Source organism: Lampris incognitus, chromosome 9 (assembly GCF_029633865.1).
Source record: "Lampris incognitus isolate fLamInc1 chromosome 9, fLamInc1.hap2, whole genome shotgun sequence".
In the NCBI taxonomy this organism is placed as follows: domain Eukaryota; kingdom Metazoa; phylum Chordata; class Actinopteri; order Lampriformes; family Lampridae; genus Lampris; species Lampris incognitus.
Genome location: NC_079219.1, coordinates 34,576,127 through 34,593,462, shown reverse-complemented (window position 1 = coordinate 34,593,462; position 17,336 = coordinate 34,576,127). Strand labels below are relative to the sequence as shown.

The following is a 17,336-nucleotide window of genomic DNA, read 5'->3' as shown; positions in this document are numbered from 1 at the left end:
TTCATCTCTCTCTCTCTCTCCCTCCCCCTCCCCACAACCCCCTTGACAGCCCTTCTTCTAGATTTTCTTCTCTCAATATTGAACTTGATGGTTTAATCCCAGACTCTCCCCCTGTGGGGCAATTAACTGAACACAAACAATGACCGGCTCACTTAGGAATCTGTGGCACTCGGCTGCAGAGGGAAAATTGAAGGAGAAATCAGCTGTTGTAGTTTTCAGTCAAGGACCTTGAGATTAGTCTGATAGGTGTGTGTGTGTGTGTGTGTGTGTGTGTGTGTGTGTGTGTGTGTGTGTGTGTGCGCGCGCGTGCATTTGCACTAATGTGCATGTATGAACATAATGAGAACAGCTGATCCCCTCTTTAAACATTCACACTAGTGTGTGTGTGTGTGTGCAGCTCAAGCTTCTTGGTATCACCCCAAGGCAGGAAAAGTGCTTTTGACTGTTGTGTTCTTGACATGCAAAAAATCCACTTGTCAAACGTTTCATTGACAGCGCCAGGAAATGACTTGTGCTATAATGTTACTTTAAGTGACTCTAGATTTGACATTGTTTCTTCACATCAATTTAAGGGATTGTGAGTGAGATTTCGCTTATTTTGGGAAGACGTGATCCATTTGTCATCTGATGGAGGTATAATGAATTCCACCTTTCACGGAACATAAAGGCATTTCACATATGTGCGTTTTCTGTATAGCAAAGCCCCATACGGCGTCTGAACAAGCACAAGCTATGAGTCCATTCCTCACACACGTTTTTCTTGTCTTCATACTAGTGGAAAAAAATGTTTGAGACGTTTCCAGAATAATGTGGAAAAGGACAGGTCACTCCAGGAGGGCCCCAAAAAAAGGACACATGCGCTTGAAAACTTCTACATAAAGCAATGTTTTAAAGACTATGAATTCAAAGAAGAGAAAAACATGTTTGGATATTAGTGCAGTGACCACTGCTACTGCTACTACTACTACTGCTACTACTACTACTGCTGCTACTACTTAGTGTCTAACCTCATACAACTCACCCTACGCCTTTTCCTTTGCCACCTCTCTCTTCACTTTACGCTGCATCTCCTTGTACTCCTTTCTACTTTCTTCATCTCTCTGACTATCCCACTTCTTCTTTGCCAACCTCTTCCTCTGTATACTTTGCTGTACTTCCTCATCCCACCACCAAGTCTCCTTGTCTTCCTTCCTCTGTCCTGATGAAACACCACATACCTTCCTAGTTGTCTCCCACACTATTTCTGCAGTGGTTGCTCAGCCATCCAGCAACTGTTCTCTACCACCCAGTGCCTGTCTTAACTCCTGCCTGAACGCCACACAACAGTCTTCCTTCTTCAACTTCCACCATTTGATCTTTGGCTCTGCCTTCACTCGCTTCTTCTTCTTGGTCTCCAAGGTCATCCTACAGACCACCATCCGATGCTGCCTAGCTACGTTCTCCCCTGTCACCACCTTGCAGTCTCCAATCTCCTTCAGATCGTGCCTTCTACATAAGATATAGTCCACCTGTGTGCACTTTCCTCCACTCTTGTACATCACCGTGTGTTCCTCCCTCTTCAAGAAATTTGTATTCACCACATCCATTTCCATCCTTTTCACAAAATCCACCACCTTCTGTCCTTCCACATTAATCTCCTCGACACCATATCTACCCATCACCTCCTCACCACCTCTGTACCCTTCACCAACATGCCCACTGAGGTCCGCTCCATTTTGTATTTGTGCAGTAAAACGAGATTAAATTACATCAACCACATTAACCACATTATACAACACAGTTTGTCAGCAATCATCAAAGTTTTATTTAAGCCTCCACAGCTATTCTACCATTTTTTCAGGGGGTGGGAGGTATACATTAACACTGCAATTTTTTGTAAGGTTCTATCTTTATCCTTCCATATGTCCTCTCTCCCTCCCCCTCCTGCTGTCTCTAGTGGTGTCGTAGGGGCCAGTGTGTGAAGCACGGGGATGAGGGGCCCAGGCCTCAACATGGCCAGTGGTCAGAATGGTCCCCCTGGTCCGGCTGCTCACGAACCTGTGAGAGCGGCGTCGCCTACAGAGAGAGGCAGTGCACCAACCCTAAGTAAAGAAACACATACACACACACACACACACACACACACACACACACACACACACACACACACACACACACACACACACAAGAAATATGCAAGGGAGCATAGCCACACTTTACACAAACCTGAGACTTATTCTTATAAAAAAAAATCAACATTATATATGAATATTTAATTTGAGACATGGTGTTTCACTTACTGGTAATCATGCAGATGTATAGGCATCCGGGTGGCGTGACGGTCTATTCCATTGCCTACCAACGTGGGGATTGCCGGTTCGAATCCCCGTGTTACCTCCAGCTTGGTCGGGCGCCCCTGGAGACACAATTGGCTGTGTCTGCGGCTGGGAAGCCGGATGAGGGGATGTGTCCTGGTCGCTACATTAGCGCCTCCTCTGTTCAGTGGGGTGGGGGCACCTGTTAAGGGGGGAGGGGGAACAGGGGGGAAATAATGTGATCCTCCCACGCGCTATGTCCTCCCTGGTGAAACTCCTCACTGTCAGGTGAAAAGAAGCAGCAGGCGACTCCACATGTATCGGAAGAGACATGTGGTAGTCTGCAGCCCTCCCCGGATCGACAGAGGGGGTGGAGCAGTGACCGGGACGGCTTGGAAGAGTGGGATAATTGGCCAAATACAATTTGGGAGAAAGGGGGGGGGGGTTAAAAAAAAACATACAGATGTATGTGCACACACGCACACCATTCAAACATTCAAAGTTTGCATTACTTTTAAAGATGTAAACACACATGCACATGCATGCACTTGTGCACACTTCCACGCAGGTGCCCCACTGAGACGTTTAATGAGCTGTATTACTTTGCTGAAACTGTCACGCTTCTTTATCATTGCCAAACCCAGGGCCCAATCTGAGAGCACATTAAGAAACATGATTGAAAGAGCGAAGATGGCCAACATGGATCTCTCACTTCCTCCCCGATCTGCTCAGCTAGTGTCTCACTCACTGGGCTCATCAGTCACCCACACGCTTATTGGCTCAGTCGAGGGGGCCCATCCCAAATTCTGGGGGCCTCCTCTTTGTCAGCTTCTGCCTCGCCATGCCAAGATCCTGCTAAATTAGACTGAAATGCACAGAGAGTTGGGGAAGCGGGGGGGGGGGGGGTCAAGTGGAAATGAGAGAAGGATAGAGAAGTTGAGAGAGAGAAGATGGCAGAAAGAACAACGCTGATAGGAAGTGAGAAAAAATGGAAATAGGTGAGAGAGAGAGAGAGAGAGAGAGAGAGAGAGAGAGAGAGAGAGAGAGAGAGAGAGAGAGAGAGAGAGAGAGAGAGAGAGAGAGCATGGAGTGAAAGAGAAGCAATATCAAGCGAAGAGGTCTTAAAGTGAACCAGGGAGATGGCGCAATAAATGACTGTCAGAGAAGAGATTGGGAAAGAGATGGCAAAGAAAGAAAAATGGAGGACGGAGCACAAAGAGGGAGGGGAAGGAACAGAGAGCGAGAGTGAGAGAGAGAGATCAGTGATGGTGTGATTGGAGGGCTTAGAGAAGATGTAATTGTCCTCAGTGAGGGATTAGTTGAATCCTTGCCTGGAGATATACACCTGTGAATGGGGAGCCGTCTACAAGTAGACACACACACACACACACACACACACACAAACACATATTCACGAACACAAGCATGCAAGCATGAACACATAATGGACACAATAAAAATTCAATTTAATCTTTTGAGCAGCGTATTACAGACTGAATCTTGCGTACTTTGTGTGCTTGATGTAATACATTCCTCTCTTAGAATATGTCATTATTGGTATTGTCGGTAAGAGGATCATAGTAATACTGGATGATCCTTAGTTTTTCTGATTCAAGTCTTTCATTAAGCCTCCCCACACACAAAGGAACAAGGAGAAAATGTTTTCCATGCTTCTTTTTTCCCTTTCAAACCATGCGACTGCCCCCATTTCCTCCCCAATTGTATCCAGCCAATTACCCCACTCTTCCGAGCCGTCCCGGTCTCTGCTCCACCCCTTCTGCCGATCCGGGGGGGGAGCTGCAGACTACCACATGTCTCCTCTGACACGTGGAGTCGCTGGCCACTTCTTTTCACCTTACAGTGAGGAGTTTCACCAGGGGGACGTAGCGCGTGGAAGGATCACGCTATTCCCCCCAGTTCCCCCTCCCCCCTGAACAGGTGCCCCAGAGGAGGCGCCAGTGCAGCTACCAGGGCACATACCCACATCCGGCTTCCCACTCGCAGAAAAGGCCAATTGTGTCTGTAGAGACGCCCGACCAACCCGGAGGTAACGGGTATTCGAACCGGCGATCCCCATGTTGTTCGGCAAGAGAATAGACTGCTATGCCACCCAGACACCTTCCATCCTTTTTCCACAATCTACACTGAACGACAAACGTTAACCTGTTTTTTAATTTGCTTTAGGAAAACAAGTATCGAAAAACAGCACGTTCTTCAATAACAGTTTTTGCCATCTCTTTTTTCCAGACCTGCATATGGAGGGAAGTACTGCGAGGGCTCCTCCAGGTCCTACAGACTGTGTAACATTGAGGACTGTCCCCCCAACACAGTGGACTATAGAGCACAGCAGTGTGCTGCGTTCAACAGCAAGCAGTTCAGAGGATGGTACTACAACTGGAGGCCATACACCAGAGTGGACGGTAAGGCTCTGTCTTCCTCTCTTCTCTGTCCAATGGTAGAAAAAAAAATGGTGAAGTGTTCATGATTAAAATGAGAGTTCTTTTTTTTTTTTTTTTTGGCAGACTTTTTTATGTGTACAGTTTAGAAAGCAACTTATCATTCTAGATCTCACACACCATGTCGCCATAGTTTAGAGTGTGCCTGCAGAATGGCGGCTGTGCTTTATTTTATGTTTAATCTCTCCCCCTCAGATCAAGACCTTTGTAAGCTCTACTGCTTTGCAGAGGGCTATGATTTCTTCTTCGCGCTTGCAAGCAAAGTCAAGGACGGAACATTGTGCTCGCAGGACAGCTCCAATGTCTGTATTGATGGACTGTGTGAGGTAATACTTGCACGTCTCGAGCAATGACACACTAACATGTGGTTTGTTGGAGAGTGGACCACAAAGCCTCTGTGAGCTCGGTGGTTTTTGTAGTGAAAATAATGAGTTCATAAGCTAAGCCTTGGGGTGTGTGCTATGAATTATGGCACAAGCTATAATCACTTGAAAACGCCAGTAGACGCCCTCGCTGGACTGTTTCACAGGACAACCCATCCTGCGTCTACTACATGACAAAATGTCGACACGCCACAGTGTTTTGTTGTAGATGAGAGACATTTAGTGCTCATTTTGAAGTGCTGAGTGTGTTAAATATCTGAATGTCAGAATTTGGTAACGTACTATGATGTAATCTACATCTTACTACTGTAATACTAGCTGTGTTGTTGTTGTGTGTTTTCACCAGAGAGTGGGCTGTGACCGCGTGCTGGGCTCCACAGCGGCTCCTGATGCATGTGGGGTCTGCAAAGGAGACAACTCTACTTGCAAAGTCTACAAAGGACTGTACAACAAGCAACATTATACAAACCGTAGGTCATGCCATCCAGTTTACCCAATTCAACTGATGATTCTGATGTTTGTTTTCCTATTATCTAATTTCTTTGTTTATTTGAAGTGAGAGGTTCCTGATGTCACTGTTTATGAAATTGATCTTTATTTCTTCATTTGATTTATTTTGTTGCTTTGCACATCTAGTGTTTTTTTGTTATTGCAGATCAGCTTTTCACAAAAGAAGTTTTGAAAGTGACAGAAGCCACAGAAGGTCCTGGGATCGAACCCCGGGGTTGTCCAACTTTGGGGGTCATCCCAGGTCATAGTCTGTGTGGAGTTTGCATGTTCTCCCCGTGTCTGCGGTGGGTTTTCTTCGGGTGCCATGGTTTACCCCACCATCACAAAGACATGCATGTTAGGGTTTATACTCCTGTCTGTGCCCCTGACCGAGGCATGGCAAAAAGAACTGGAGTTGGTCCCCGGGCGCTGCATGGCGGCTGCCCACTGCTCCTAGCTACACAGCTAGGATGGGTTAAATGCAGAGCATGAATTTCCCATGGGGATTAATAAAGTATATCAAAATCGAAGTCTTTTATTTTGATTTTTTTCCTAGAGTACTATGGGATCGTAACCATCCCGGCGGGGGCTCGCAGTATCCGTGTGGTGGAGCTCAACACCTCGAGCTCTTACCTGGCTGTCAGGGATGCCCAGAGACGCTACTACCTAAACGGTCGCTGGACGGTGGACTGGCCTGGCAGACACCCAATCGCTGGAGCCATATTTGAGTATAAGAGGCCATACAACAGACCAGAGAGCCTCACCTCGATGGGCCCCACCAATGAAACACTGGTCATTGAGGTATGGGGATGTATTTATACAGAGAGGCAGACTTGGTAATGACTGCAAAGCAAAAACTGACTGATAAATCATTTTAAATGACAACTCTTTTACGTCTCGAGTCACTTGTCATGCTTCTATTTTATCTATTTAAATAGCAGTGGAGCTTGGGGGGCAGGATAGCAGCTGCCCCACAGCAGGCTGTAGGGTTTTACATCAGCAGGTTGCTCTAACCATGCTTTATACATGGGGAAATGGAGGCACAAAAGAAAGCGATGACAACATCCCAAAAGAGTATGAGCATTGACATTGATGAAAGAGAACTAAACCATGGAGTGATTCTTGTATATAAAAGTTTGGGGTTTTTTTTATTTTTTTAAATGGTCCCAATTTAGTGTGGAAAAACACGAAAGGTTTGGATGGTGCTTTTTGGTATGGATTATAAATGTTATAAACCAAGAGAAGGTAGAAAGCCTTTTTTTTTTATAACATTAGTGTGTTCACGCAGAACCCTGCGTGGTGGTATGGTGGTGCAGTGGTTAGCGCTGTCGCCTCACAGCAAGAAAGTCCTGGGTTTGAACCCCGGGATTGTCCAACCTTGGATGTCGTCCCAGGTCGTCCTCTGTGTGGAGTTCTCCCCGTATCTGCATTGGGTTTCCTCTGGGTATTCCCAGTTTTCCCCGCCATCAAGAAAAAAAGAAAAAAAAGATGTGCATGTTAGGGTTAATACTCCTGTCTGTGCCAAGGCAACGGGAAAAGAACTGGAGTTGGTCCCCGGGTGCTGCACGGCGGCTGCCCACTGCTCCTAGCTACACAGCTAAGATGGGTTAAATGCAGAGAAGAATTTCCCTATGGGGCTCAATAGAGTATATCAAAATTAAAAAAAAACCTGTCAAAGCTTAAGTGCTTTTCAGTCTAAATTTTACCACAGAGCCTCTGAACAGCGTACATCCTCTTTTTCTCCTCTGTTTGGTGTGACGCTGAGTCATTGATTCTCTTTCAGCCATTCTTTCATTTACACAGTCGCTCAGTCATTAGGTGATTCAGGATATCTTATTTCAACCCTTCCTCCCATCAATACATCCTCCATTTCTTCCTTCCTGTCTTCTTTCCTTCCTATCTTTTGTCACATGCCTCCCCCCATTCTCCTTTAATTGCTTCCTCCATTTATATCATAAATTTCTTCTTCTGCTTTTTTCCCGTCCTCCTCTCAACCGTCCTTCCTTGCTTCTTTCTGTGGCCGTTTGTCTTTTCCTCATCACTCGTTCCCTTCCTCTGTAGATTTTGTTGCAGGGCTGGAACCCAGGTGTGCGTTGGGAGTACACGCTGAAGCGGGCAGATGAGAGGAAGAACCACATCAAACATAATTATAACTGGGCCATCATACGGTCCCAGTGCTCAGCAACCTGTGCTGGAGGTAAAAACTGATTATTACACAATCACATAGTGTTATATATTCATAGCAGCCCGGCATCCTATTACATTTTTGTTAAAAATTACAGATATGTCAGAAATTATCTGTCCTTTTTAAGAGTGCAGTATGGTACAATGTGTCTTTTATGGAAAAATCTGCATGAGAATCTACAACATACCTCACTAGAACGAACGGGATTCCACTCCTACCTAAAATGACCATGGGCGGTCAAAATGACCGCCGGTTTTTAAACTCTATATTCTGTCATGATAAATACCCAAATGAGATATTAATGCATTGCTTATGTTAGTATGTCTGGAAGGGACTGACACCAAAATTAAAATTTTAACAACTATAATACTATTTTTAACAGTTTAAACTTCAGAGAGACATGGTCGAACTTGAAGCAAAATGAAAAAGTTAAAATATTATCTGAAAAACAAAACGGGAAACGCATATTGCTAATCTAAAAAACGTAACAAGGCCTATAAAACGTGAAATGTAAAAAAAAGGAGGCTTAAAACTGAAAATAACCATTGAAACAGTCCCAAACAACGACTGGAAATTAAAAACTACTAGAACGACCATGGGTCGTCAAAATGACTGGCAGTTTCTGTCAAGCTAAATACCCAATTGAGATATTAATGCATTGCATATGTTAGTATGTCTGGAAATGACTGACACCAAAATTAACATTTTAACAACTTAAATGCTATTTTTCAAACAATTTAAAATCGCCGCTGTCCAACGCCTATAAATACTGCAACGCCTCGGTGGTAGTCATGGTGCGTCTGAAACGGCAGCTGTAACCAGACATGTTGGCAATAATCAAAAATCAAGTTTAGACTAATACTCTGCACTGGAGAACGCTAGTGTGTTTCTAATTTGTGATATTGGGCTATACAAATAAAATTAACTTGACTTGTCTTCATGAAGGAAATGACGTGACCAACACATGTCATAAATAGTCACATGACGTGCACAATGACGCACAAATTACGCACGGTCATTTTGACCGCACGTGATTTGGGCATGGTCATTTTAGGTAAATCTTATCATAACCTTTTTTTGTGAAATTGATCTAAAACACATTTTAATGAAAATATAGACAATTTTAGGAGCATTCAGGGAGCAACAGGTCTGTATCTTTCTTTTTTTTTCATTTTACAAAGTTATTAAACTTTGAAAATCCAAAACGTTCAAATGCCTTTCGAAAAATCTCTCATCATCTTTGGCCCACAAAAAGTAAAGTAAACCCACAACTTATTTCGGACTCTGTAAGACACCTTCTTCTAGATCAGTAGAACAGCATCTAAAGGTAGGGCCAGTCCCTCTAATCTGTAATAAGGCTTTTAGCTGCAGGTTAAATGGAGAGAGCAGGGAAGTGTTCCCATCATTAGCAGGCCGGGGGACTCGTTGGTTGGGATTGGCGGGACCTCCTCTCTTATTCATTGAGAGGCCTGCTATTACACACACACACACACACACACACACACACACACACACACACACACAAGTCTGTGAGTGTAGACTCCTGTCTCACAGGAAGCCTGCTATTAGACTAACTCATACTCACACACATGTGTGTGCAAGCACATATTCATGTCCCTATTAGGCGCCCATATTAGGCTTCTAGGCGTAGCCTGTGATATAAGGAATTTAATTTCCAGCTTAATTTCCAGTACAGTTGATTTGTGTCTGTGTATGTGTGTGTGTGTGTGTGTCTGTGTCTGTGTCTGTGTCTGTGTCTGTGTCTGTGTCTGTGCATACACCCACAGTTTTGCTGACACCAATTCACATTTTTCACTACCTATTTTTCCTTATACATGTGCACATGTAAGTGCTCATGCTTGGCTTCGTGCCGTGTGTGCTTGCTCTGACAAAGGCTCCAGTGTGCGGTTCACACTGATTGACCCCACAGGTTAAAGTTCCCCGCCCTGATCTATTGAGGCTCACCTTGCCCACCTCCGTCCCTTTGTGTCCTGATTGTTGGCCCTAATGGGTCGGAGGTCGTTTGCTTTATTAAAGAGTGTGACTGAGTGACTGACTCGGAAATAGTGTCGTAGAGTTGAGGTGTGTAGATTGACCTTGCCTAAGGCCACATACCAACCTGGGATCTGTGAACCGGGGATTCAAGTTTCACATGAACTGAATAACAGAATCAGACCTAAAAAGGCTGCAATACTGGCCCTCACATAAATCGAGGCACTTTTCAAAACTACTCCTTAGCTTTCTAAAGGAGACAGTGAAGAGTTGGGCTTGTGAATGAAACTGGTTCACATTAGAGATGAGACATGGAAGCCTCCTTTTAAACCTATTTGTTTCTTATTTATATTCATATTGGGGTTGTAGTCAGGTTAAAAATAATACACATTGGGTGTCCGGGTAGCGTGGCAGTCTATTCTGTTGCCTATCAACACGGGGATCTCCGGTTCGAATCCCTGTGTTACCTCGAGTTTGGTTGGGTGCCCCTACAGACACAATTGGCCGTGTCTGCAGGTAGGAAGCCGGATGTGGGTGTGTGTCCTGGTCGCTGCACTAGCGCCTCCTCTGGTCGGTTGGGGCACCTGTTCAGGGGGGTAGGGGGAACTGGGGGGAATAGCGTGATTCTCCCACGTGCTATGTCCCCCTGGTGAAAGTCCTCACTGTCAAGTGAAAAGAAGCGGCTGGCGACTCCACATGTATTGAAGGAGGCATGTGGTAGTCTGCAGCCCTCCTCAAATTGGTAGAGGAGGTGGAGCAGCGACCGGGATGACTCGGAAGAGTGGGGTAATTGGCCAGGTACAATTGGGGAGAAAAAGTGGGGGGAAATAAATAAATAAATAGATAGCTAAATAAATAAATAGTAATAATAATAATAATAATGTTAATAATACACATTGGGTTATTCATTAATATGCATATGACATTCTGCTGGACAACAATTGACATTAGAAAGAATTACTTCCAAAGCAGTCTCCTGTGGGAAACAACTAAAACCTCATGTCCTAATCAGGGAAAAGGCAATACACTTGTATTAGCTGTGCATTGCACACAAAAAACATGCAGGATTTTTTTTAGCATTCCTTAACACTAAATGTTAATGTGTTGTAACAGTATGCATTTGAAGTTTCCTATCTCAGTGTGACATTTCCCTATATAGGCCAGATGAACACCAAGCCAGCCTGCTACAAAGACTTGAGGGCTCAGGTGAATACTTCCTACTGCAATCCTAAAACCAGACCATCCACGGGACTGATGCCCTGTAACACCCAGCCGTGTCCAGCCAGGTCAGACCAGTTGTTTATTTGATATGTCAGCGATCTGCTTGATGTCTTGATCCTTGAATTTACCGTGGTAATGCATTGTCTTATATTTACTATCTTTTTTTTACATTATCAAAATACAGAAAAAGAGGGTTCATGATTAGGATTAGCGCTGTGTTAGCTAAGCATGATGTTTTTGATTGAAAGTTCACTGCTTCCTAGAGAATCTCTTGGAGCCTATGAAATGTTTTACATTTTGCGTCATCCGAGCCTATGAGTAATGCCAAAGGATTTATCTGTTGCCATGGGAACAGCCTATATGAATTTACACCAACAGTCATATTGGTTGTCAATCTGGATGTCAGTATCCTTTAAGGGCCACAAGAGGATGTGAGGCAAGAGTTTAATATGCAACATGAGCACATATATTAACAATTTCATATCTTCTCAGATACATACTTTTGGACTTTGAATGTACAAAAAATGAATTTTTGCTCCTTGCTCCATAGTCATTCTCCAACAATTAATTGAATTAGCCTGAATTTCTGGTCCTCGCAGTTCCCCATTCTGAACGTGCACACCCAGGTTGGGGGGAGTTGTGAGATGGTATTTCTTCATTACTGAGGGGCCACAAGACAAACAGGTTGACATTCAGTGATGTAAACACATTGTGCTGTTCCAGAAGTGACATCCTTGTCATCTCATTAGATAGTGTTTTAGTTGGCCTTGTGCCTGCTGCTTTGGATTTTTGTCATTAAACAGTCCAACTGTCCACGCTTCTTTTCCTCTCTCTCTTTCTCTCTCTACCTCGTCCTGTCTTTCTTCGTGACTCATGTCTCCCATTGTATTCATTCCCAGCTTTCCCCCCTTCCTTCTCTCCCTCCTCCCTTCCTCTGTCTGCCCCTGTTGCCTGCTGCTTCACAGCATGTATTATTGGCCTACAAAACCATCACATCTGTGCTGTAACTTCTTGACATTCGGGACGTCAGAAGGAGCCATGTATATAGGTTGAGCCAACACTTCCAAGCTTCCCACACTATCTCCTTGTTATGTAGCGAACGGATGGTGTCAAGCAGCGATGATGACATCCACCTCCCTTTCTCACCCTCAAAAATCACCTGTTGCACCATGACGGTGTTTTCCTGTCATGTAAAGCGCTCACAGAAAGGAAATTTATGCCTTGGCAAAGAGAAACGAGCATGAGACATGTGGAAGGTATTGCGTTCCTCTAACTGTTCTGTTCTTCTCACTCAGTTCAAGCGAATGCCATACAAACTGAATGGTTTGCTTCGCTCTTTGTTAGTAATAGTTTACTGAGGGTTTGTAAATATTATCTCCTCAGGATCTGACCAGCATTTATTATTATACTGGCATTTGATTGTGCAAACTTCATTGGCACTATTGTTGTTGAAGCAGCTACTGAAGACAGGCCCAGAACCCATTTTTAGTTAGGACTCTAATGTCAAGGAACCTGGGTTACATGCAATGTTCAGTCAGGTTAGTTGGAAAGAGATTGCCTGAGTAAGCTCAACCCTGTCACATTGAGAGGTGTGCCCTCTGTCTCTCCAGCTGTGCCAGACAATATAACCATAATCCAAAAGGAGCATCTTTTTTTTGTCAGATTTTTTTTTTCTCCCTTTTTCTCCCCCAATTGTATCTGGCCAATTATCCCAGTCTTCCGAGCCGTCCTGGTCGCTGCTCCACTGGCTATGTTGACCCAGGGAGGGCTGCAGACTACCACTTGCCTCCTACAATACATGCGGAGTCGCCAGCCACTTCTTTTCACCTGACAATGAGGAGTTTCACCAGGGGGGCGTAGCGTGTGGGAGGATCATGCTATTCCCCCCAGTTACCCCCCCCCCCGAACAGACACCCTGATCGACCAGAGGAGGTGCTAGTGCAGCGACCAGGACACACACCTACATCTAGCTTCTCACCCGCAGACATGGCCAATTGCGTCTGTAGGGACGTCCGACCAAACCAGAGGCAACACGGGGATACGAACCAGCAATCCCCGTGTTGGTAGGTAACAGAATAGACCGCTATGCTATCCGGACGCCCCAAGATTACTTTTTTATATATATACAACCGCTTTTTGCTTTTGCAGATTAATCAATAAAAGAGGTATTTTTTGCACACCTGTAAATGTAGGCCAGGTGTGTTGAACGGTTGGCAAGAAATCCAGTATAGTAGAGTCCTGCACACTGTGTTCATTTACAACAAGCTGTGTTGGAAACTGGAAATAACGTTTCAGTCATCACACCTTTATCAAGTATCTGAGTAAGCATTACAAATAGACCCATATATCAAAGGAAACAGGAAACTCTGTGGTCCAATCATGAGGCCAAAGTAAATTTTGTAAACCCTTGAGTCAATCAAAACCGAAGGAGTGAACAGTTCAAACAGGTGATCAGATACTGGCAATCCAAGGTGTTAACAAATTACAATAAAAACTCAGATAAACAACATCCCTAAACCTATAAGAAATACAGTGTTGGGCAAGCTACTTGGAAAGCTAAGCTTCACTAACCTGAAGCTTAGCCCCAGGCAAATATAGCAAGCTAGGCTACAGCAACATGGCAAACATACACTCACTGGCCACTTTATTAGGTACACCTTGCTAGTACCGGGTTGGACCCCCTTTTGCCTTCAGAACTGCCTTAATCCTTCATGGCATAGATTCAACAAGGTACTGGAAACATTCCTCAGAGAGTTTGGTCCATATTGACATGATAGCATCACGCAGTTGCTGCAGATTTGTCGGCTGCACATCCATGATGCGAATCTCCCGGTCCACCACATCCCAAAGGTGCTCTATTGGATTGAGATCTGGTGACTGTGGAGGCCATTTGAGTACAGTGAAGTCATTGTCATGTTCAAGAAACCAGTCTGAGATTATTCGAGCTTTGTGACATGGCGCGTTATCCTGCTGGAAGTAGCCATCAGAAGATGGGAACACTGTGGTCATAAAGGGATGGACATGGTCAGCAACAATACTCAGGTAGGCTGTGGCGTTGACACGATGCTCAATTGGTACTAAGGGGCCCAAAGTGTGCCAAGAAAATATCCCCCACACCATTACACCACCACCACCAGCCTGAACCGTTGATACAAGGCAGGATGGATCCATGCTTTCATGTTGTTGACGCCAAATTCTGACCCTACCATCCGAATGTCGCAGCAGAAATCGAGACTCATCAGACCAGGCAACGTTTTTCCAATCTTCTATTGCCCAATTTTGGTGAGCCTGTGCGAATTGTAGCCTCAGTTTCCTGTTCTGAGCTGACAGGAGTGGCACCCGGTGTGGTTTTCTGCTGCTGTAGCCCATCTACCTCAAGGTTCGACGTGTTGTGCATTCAGAGATGCTGTTCTGCATACTTCGGTTGTAATGAGTGGTTATTTGAGTTACTGTTGCCCTTCTATCAGCTCGAACCAGTCTGGCCATTCTCCTCTGACCTCTGGCATCAACAAGGCATTTTCGCCCACAGAACTGCCGCTCACTGGATATTTTCTCTTTTTCGGACCATTCTCTGTAAACCCTAGACATGGTTGTGCGTGAAAATCCCAGTAGATCAGCAGTTTCTGAAATACTCAGACCAGCCCGTCTGGCACCAACAACCATGCCACGTTCAAAGTCACTTAAATCACCTTTCTTCCCCATTCTGATGCTCGGTTTGAACTGCAGCAGATCGTCTTGACCATGTCTACATGCCTAAATGCATTGAGTTGCTGCCATGTGATTGGCTGATTAGAAATTTGCGTTAACGAGCAGTTGGACATGTGTGCCTAACAAAGTGGCCGGTGAGTGTAGTTTAGTACATCGAAACTATTGTTTTTACATTGAACCAACTTCATTCCAAGCCAATGCAATCTCAATGATAACAAAAAAATGTCAGTCAAAGAGATAGGCAAGCAAAACATGTTCAATTCAATTGTTTCTTCTTCTTCTTCTACTTCTTGTTAGGGATCAAGACAGCAGATCATTCATTTCCATCTCTTCCTGTCCTCTGCATCTTCCTCTGTCACGCTAGTAGCATGTCCCCTCTCACCACATCCCCTCCACACCCCTACCCTTCCTCCTTTCCCGCTGCCTCTGGATATGCCGTCTCTTTCACCCAACAGTAGCATAGTTTCCACTGGCACCCTGCTGGTTGACAGTACTGTTGGCGGTCGTAACCCGGGCCTCGACCGATCCAGTATGGAAATCTGATTTATGGTCCACATATTTGGTTTGGCAAAGGTTTATGCAGGATGCCCTTCCTGACGCAACCCTCCCCATTTATCCGGGCTTGGGACCGGCACTAAGAATGCACTGGCTTGTGCATCCCCAGTGGCTGGGTTGTTCAGTTCAGTTGTTGAAAAATAAAATGTGCTCTCACTGCTCCGAAACCAATTTGGCAAGAAGAAGAAGAAAAGAAAAAAAAGTGCTCCACATAATAACAAAAAACAGGTGTCAAGAGTGTGTGTATGTTCATCTGTGTTTGTTTGTGTTTGTGTGCGCGTGTTATAGAAACATCAATATCAAACACCAAACACATCAACATTATAGAAACATCAAAAATCAAACACATCACCATTACAGCACTATTTTGGCAAGACTGACTGATCATAACTGCAGGCACACCCACATTGGCACGCGCATATGCTCACACTCATACACACGCACATGACCCACAGATATGCACATTCACACAAACTCATACACAGTTGCACGCACACAGACACGTGCGCACACACACACACACACACACACACCATAATAGAACTCTTTGACACACTTAAACACACCAAGGTCAACAAAGATCTGCAACACTAACACCACACATTTATTAGTAGAAAATGCAATTTCTTACCTTGTGGCTTCATATTTGCCTCTTACACAGCCGTCTTCCTTGTCTTACTGGATGCAAAGTCTTTTATACACACCATCAATACGTGCATGTTAGAGTTAATACTCGTGTCTCTGCCCCTGACCGAGGCATGGCAAGAAGAACTGGAGTTGGTCCCCGGGCGCTATAACTGCCCACTGCTCCTAGCTACACAACTGCCCCCTGCTTACAGTGTGTGTGTTTGGATGGGTTAAATGTAGAGAATCAGTTTCCCCGTGGAGATTAATGAAATACATCTATCTATCTATCTATCTATCTATCTATCTATCGATCTATCGATCTATCGATCTATCGATCGATCTATTTTGCTTATATTTAAAATGAACAAGATTATTGCTACCCACCCACCCCCCACAAACGGCAGGGCACCAGAAAGCCCCCCCCCTTATGAGTGTGTGTGTGTGTGTGTCTGTGTTTGTGTATTCAGACAAGTCGTAGGCATCAGCCCAAGAATTGGTACATGACGTCACCATCATATGAAAGTGTTTCTGTTAGCTCTTAGCTCCACATACAGGTCCGTGTATGGCGGTGGCATCACTTAATGATCCTTAGCCGTTTTATTTCAGGCTACAGCAGAAAGCTCCTCTGTGCTTGAGCCTCAGAAATGTTTGGGAAAATGTAGGTTGTGTGTACACTAACGCACTACTTGACCAATAAAAGAGCTTCGCTACTGATAAGCGATTTGATTCAGAAAACAGCGACGCTACCACCACACTATGGAGAACACCATCCATCCATCCATCCATTATCTGAACCGCTTATCCTGATGTCAGGGTCGCGGGGATGCTGGAGTCTATCCCTGCAGTCACTGGGCGGCAGGCGGGGAGACACCCTGGACAGGCCGCCAGGCCATCACAGGGCCCACCACCGTTAGGATCAAATAGATGTCGGCGATACAGAGAAGATATATCAGGAGTGGGAGCCACACAGCTAAATACAGCGCTACGTAAACCATGATGGTGTCCCTCATAAAGACAAATGAGCACACACGTTTACAAGTAGAACAATATATAAAGAAAGACTTAAGGTACAATGGCAAATATATATCAAACATAGAAATGGAGACAACCTGCCATCACCAAAACAGTATCAAACAGATAGCAGTAGTAGATTTAGAACACAGAATGATAATAATTCATTAAGACCCTTTGGGGAAAAGGAGAGAAGATTTTTGGATATTCACTTTGCAGGATAATATTGTAACGACCATGAATGAGTAGACGTGCTAGCCCGTTGGCTAATGGGTGGGACCCTTAAGATGACTGGTTAACATAGTCGCCCATGGTGTGGGTGACCTGGGTTCGCGTCCCAGCTGTGGCAGTTACCGGCTGCCCCCTGAATTCACTACATTGGTGCTAGAAGTGGGATGGTGAGACCGTGAGGCCA

At 44.8% G+C, this 17,336-nt stretch overlaps 1 protein-coding gene across 1 annotated transcript in view; it reads left to right on the top strand.

Annotated features, from left to right (window-relative positions):
- The window catches only part of LOC130117781 (A disintegrin and metalloproteinase with thrombospondin motifs 16), a 115,023-nt gene that overhangs the window by 61,817 nt on the left and 35,870 nt on the right, over positions 1-17,336 (top strand). Inside the window, exons 12-18 of the mRNA XM_056286003.1 lie at positions 1,937-2,085; positions 4,542-4,714; positions 4,946-5,076; positions 5,480-5,603; positions 6,179-6,423; positions 7,684-7,819; positions 10,959-11,085. Of these exons, the coding sequence (XP_056141978.1) occupies positions 1,937-2,085; positions 4,542-4,714; positions 4,946-5,076; positions 5,480-5,603; positions 6,179-6,423; positions 7,684-7,819; positions 10,959-11,085 (1,085 nt within the window). The remainder of the gene's footprint in view (positions 1-1,936; positions 2,086-4,541; positions 4,715-4,945; positions 5,077-5,479; positions 5,604-6,178; positions 6,424-7,683; positions 7,820-10,958; positions 11,086-17,336) is intronic.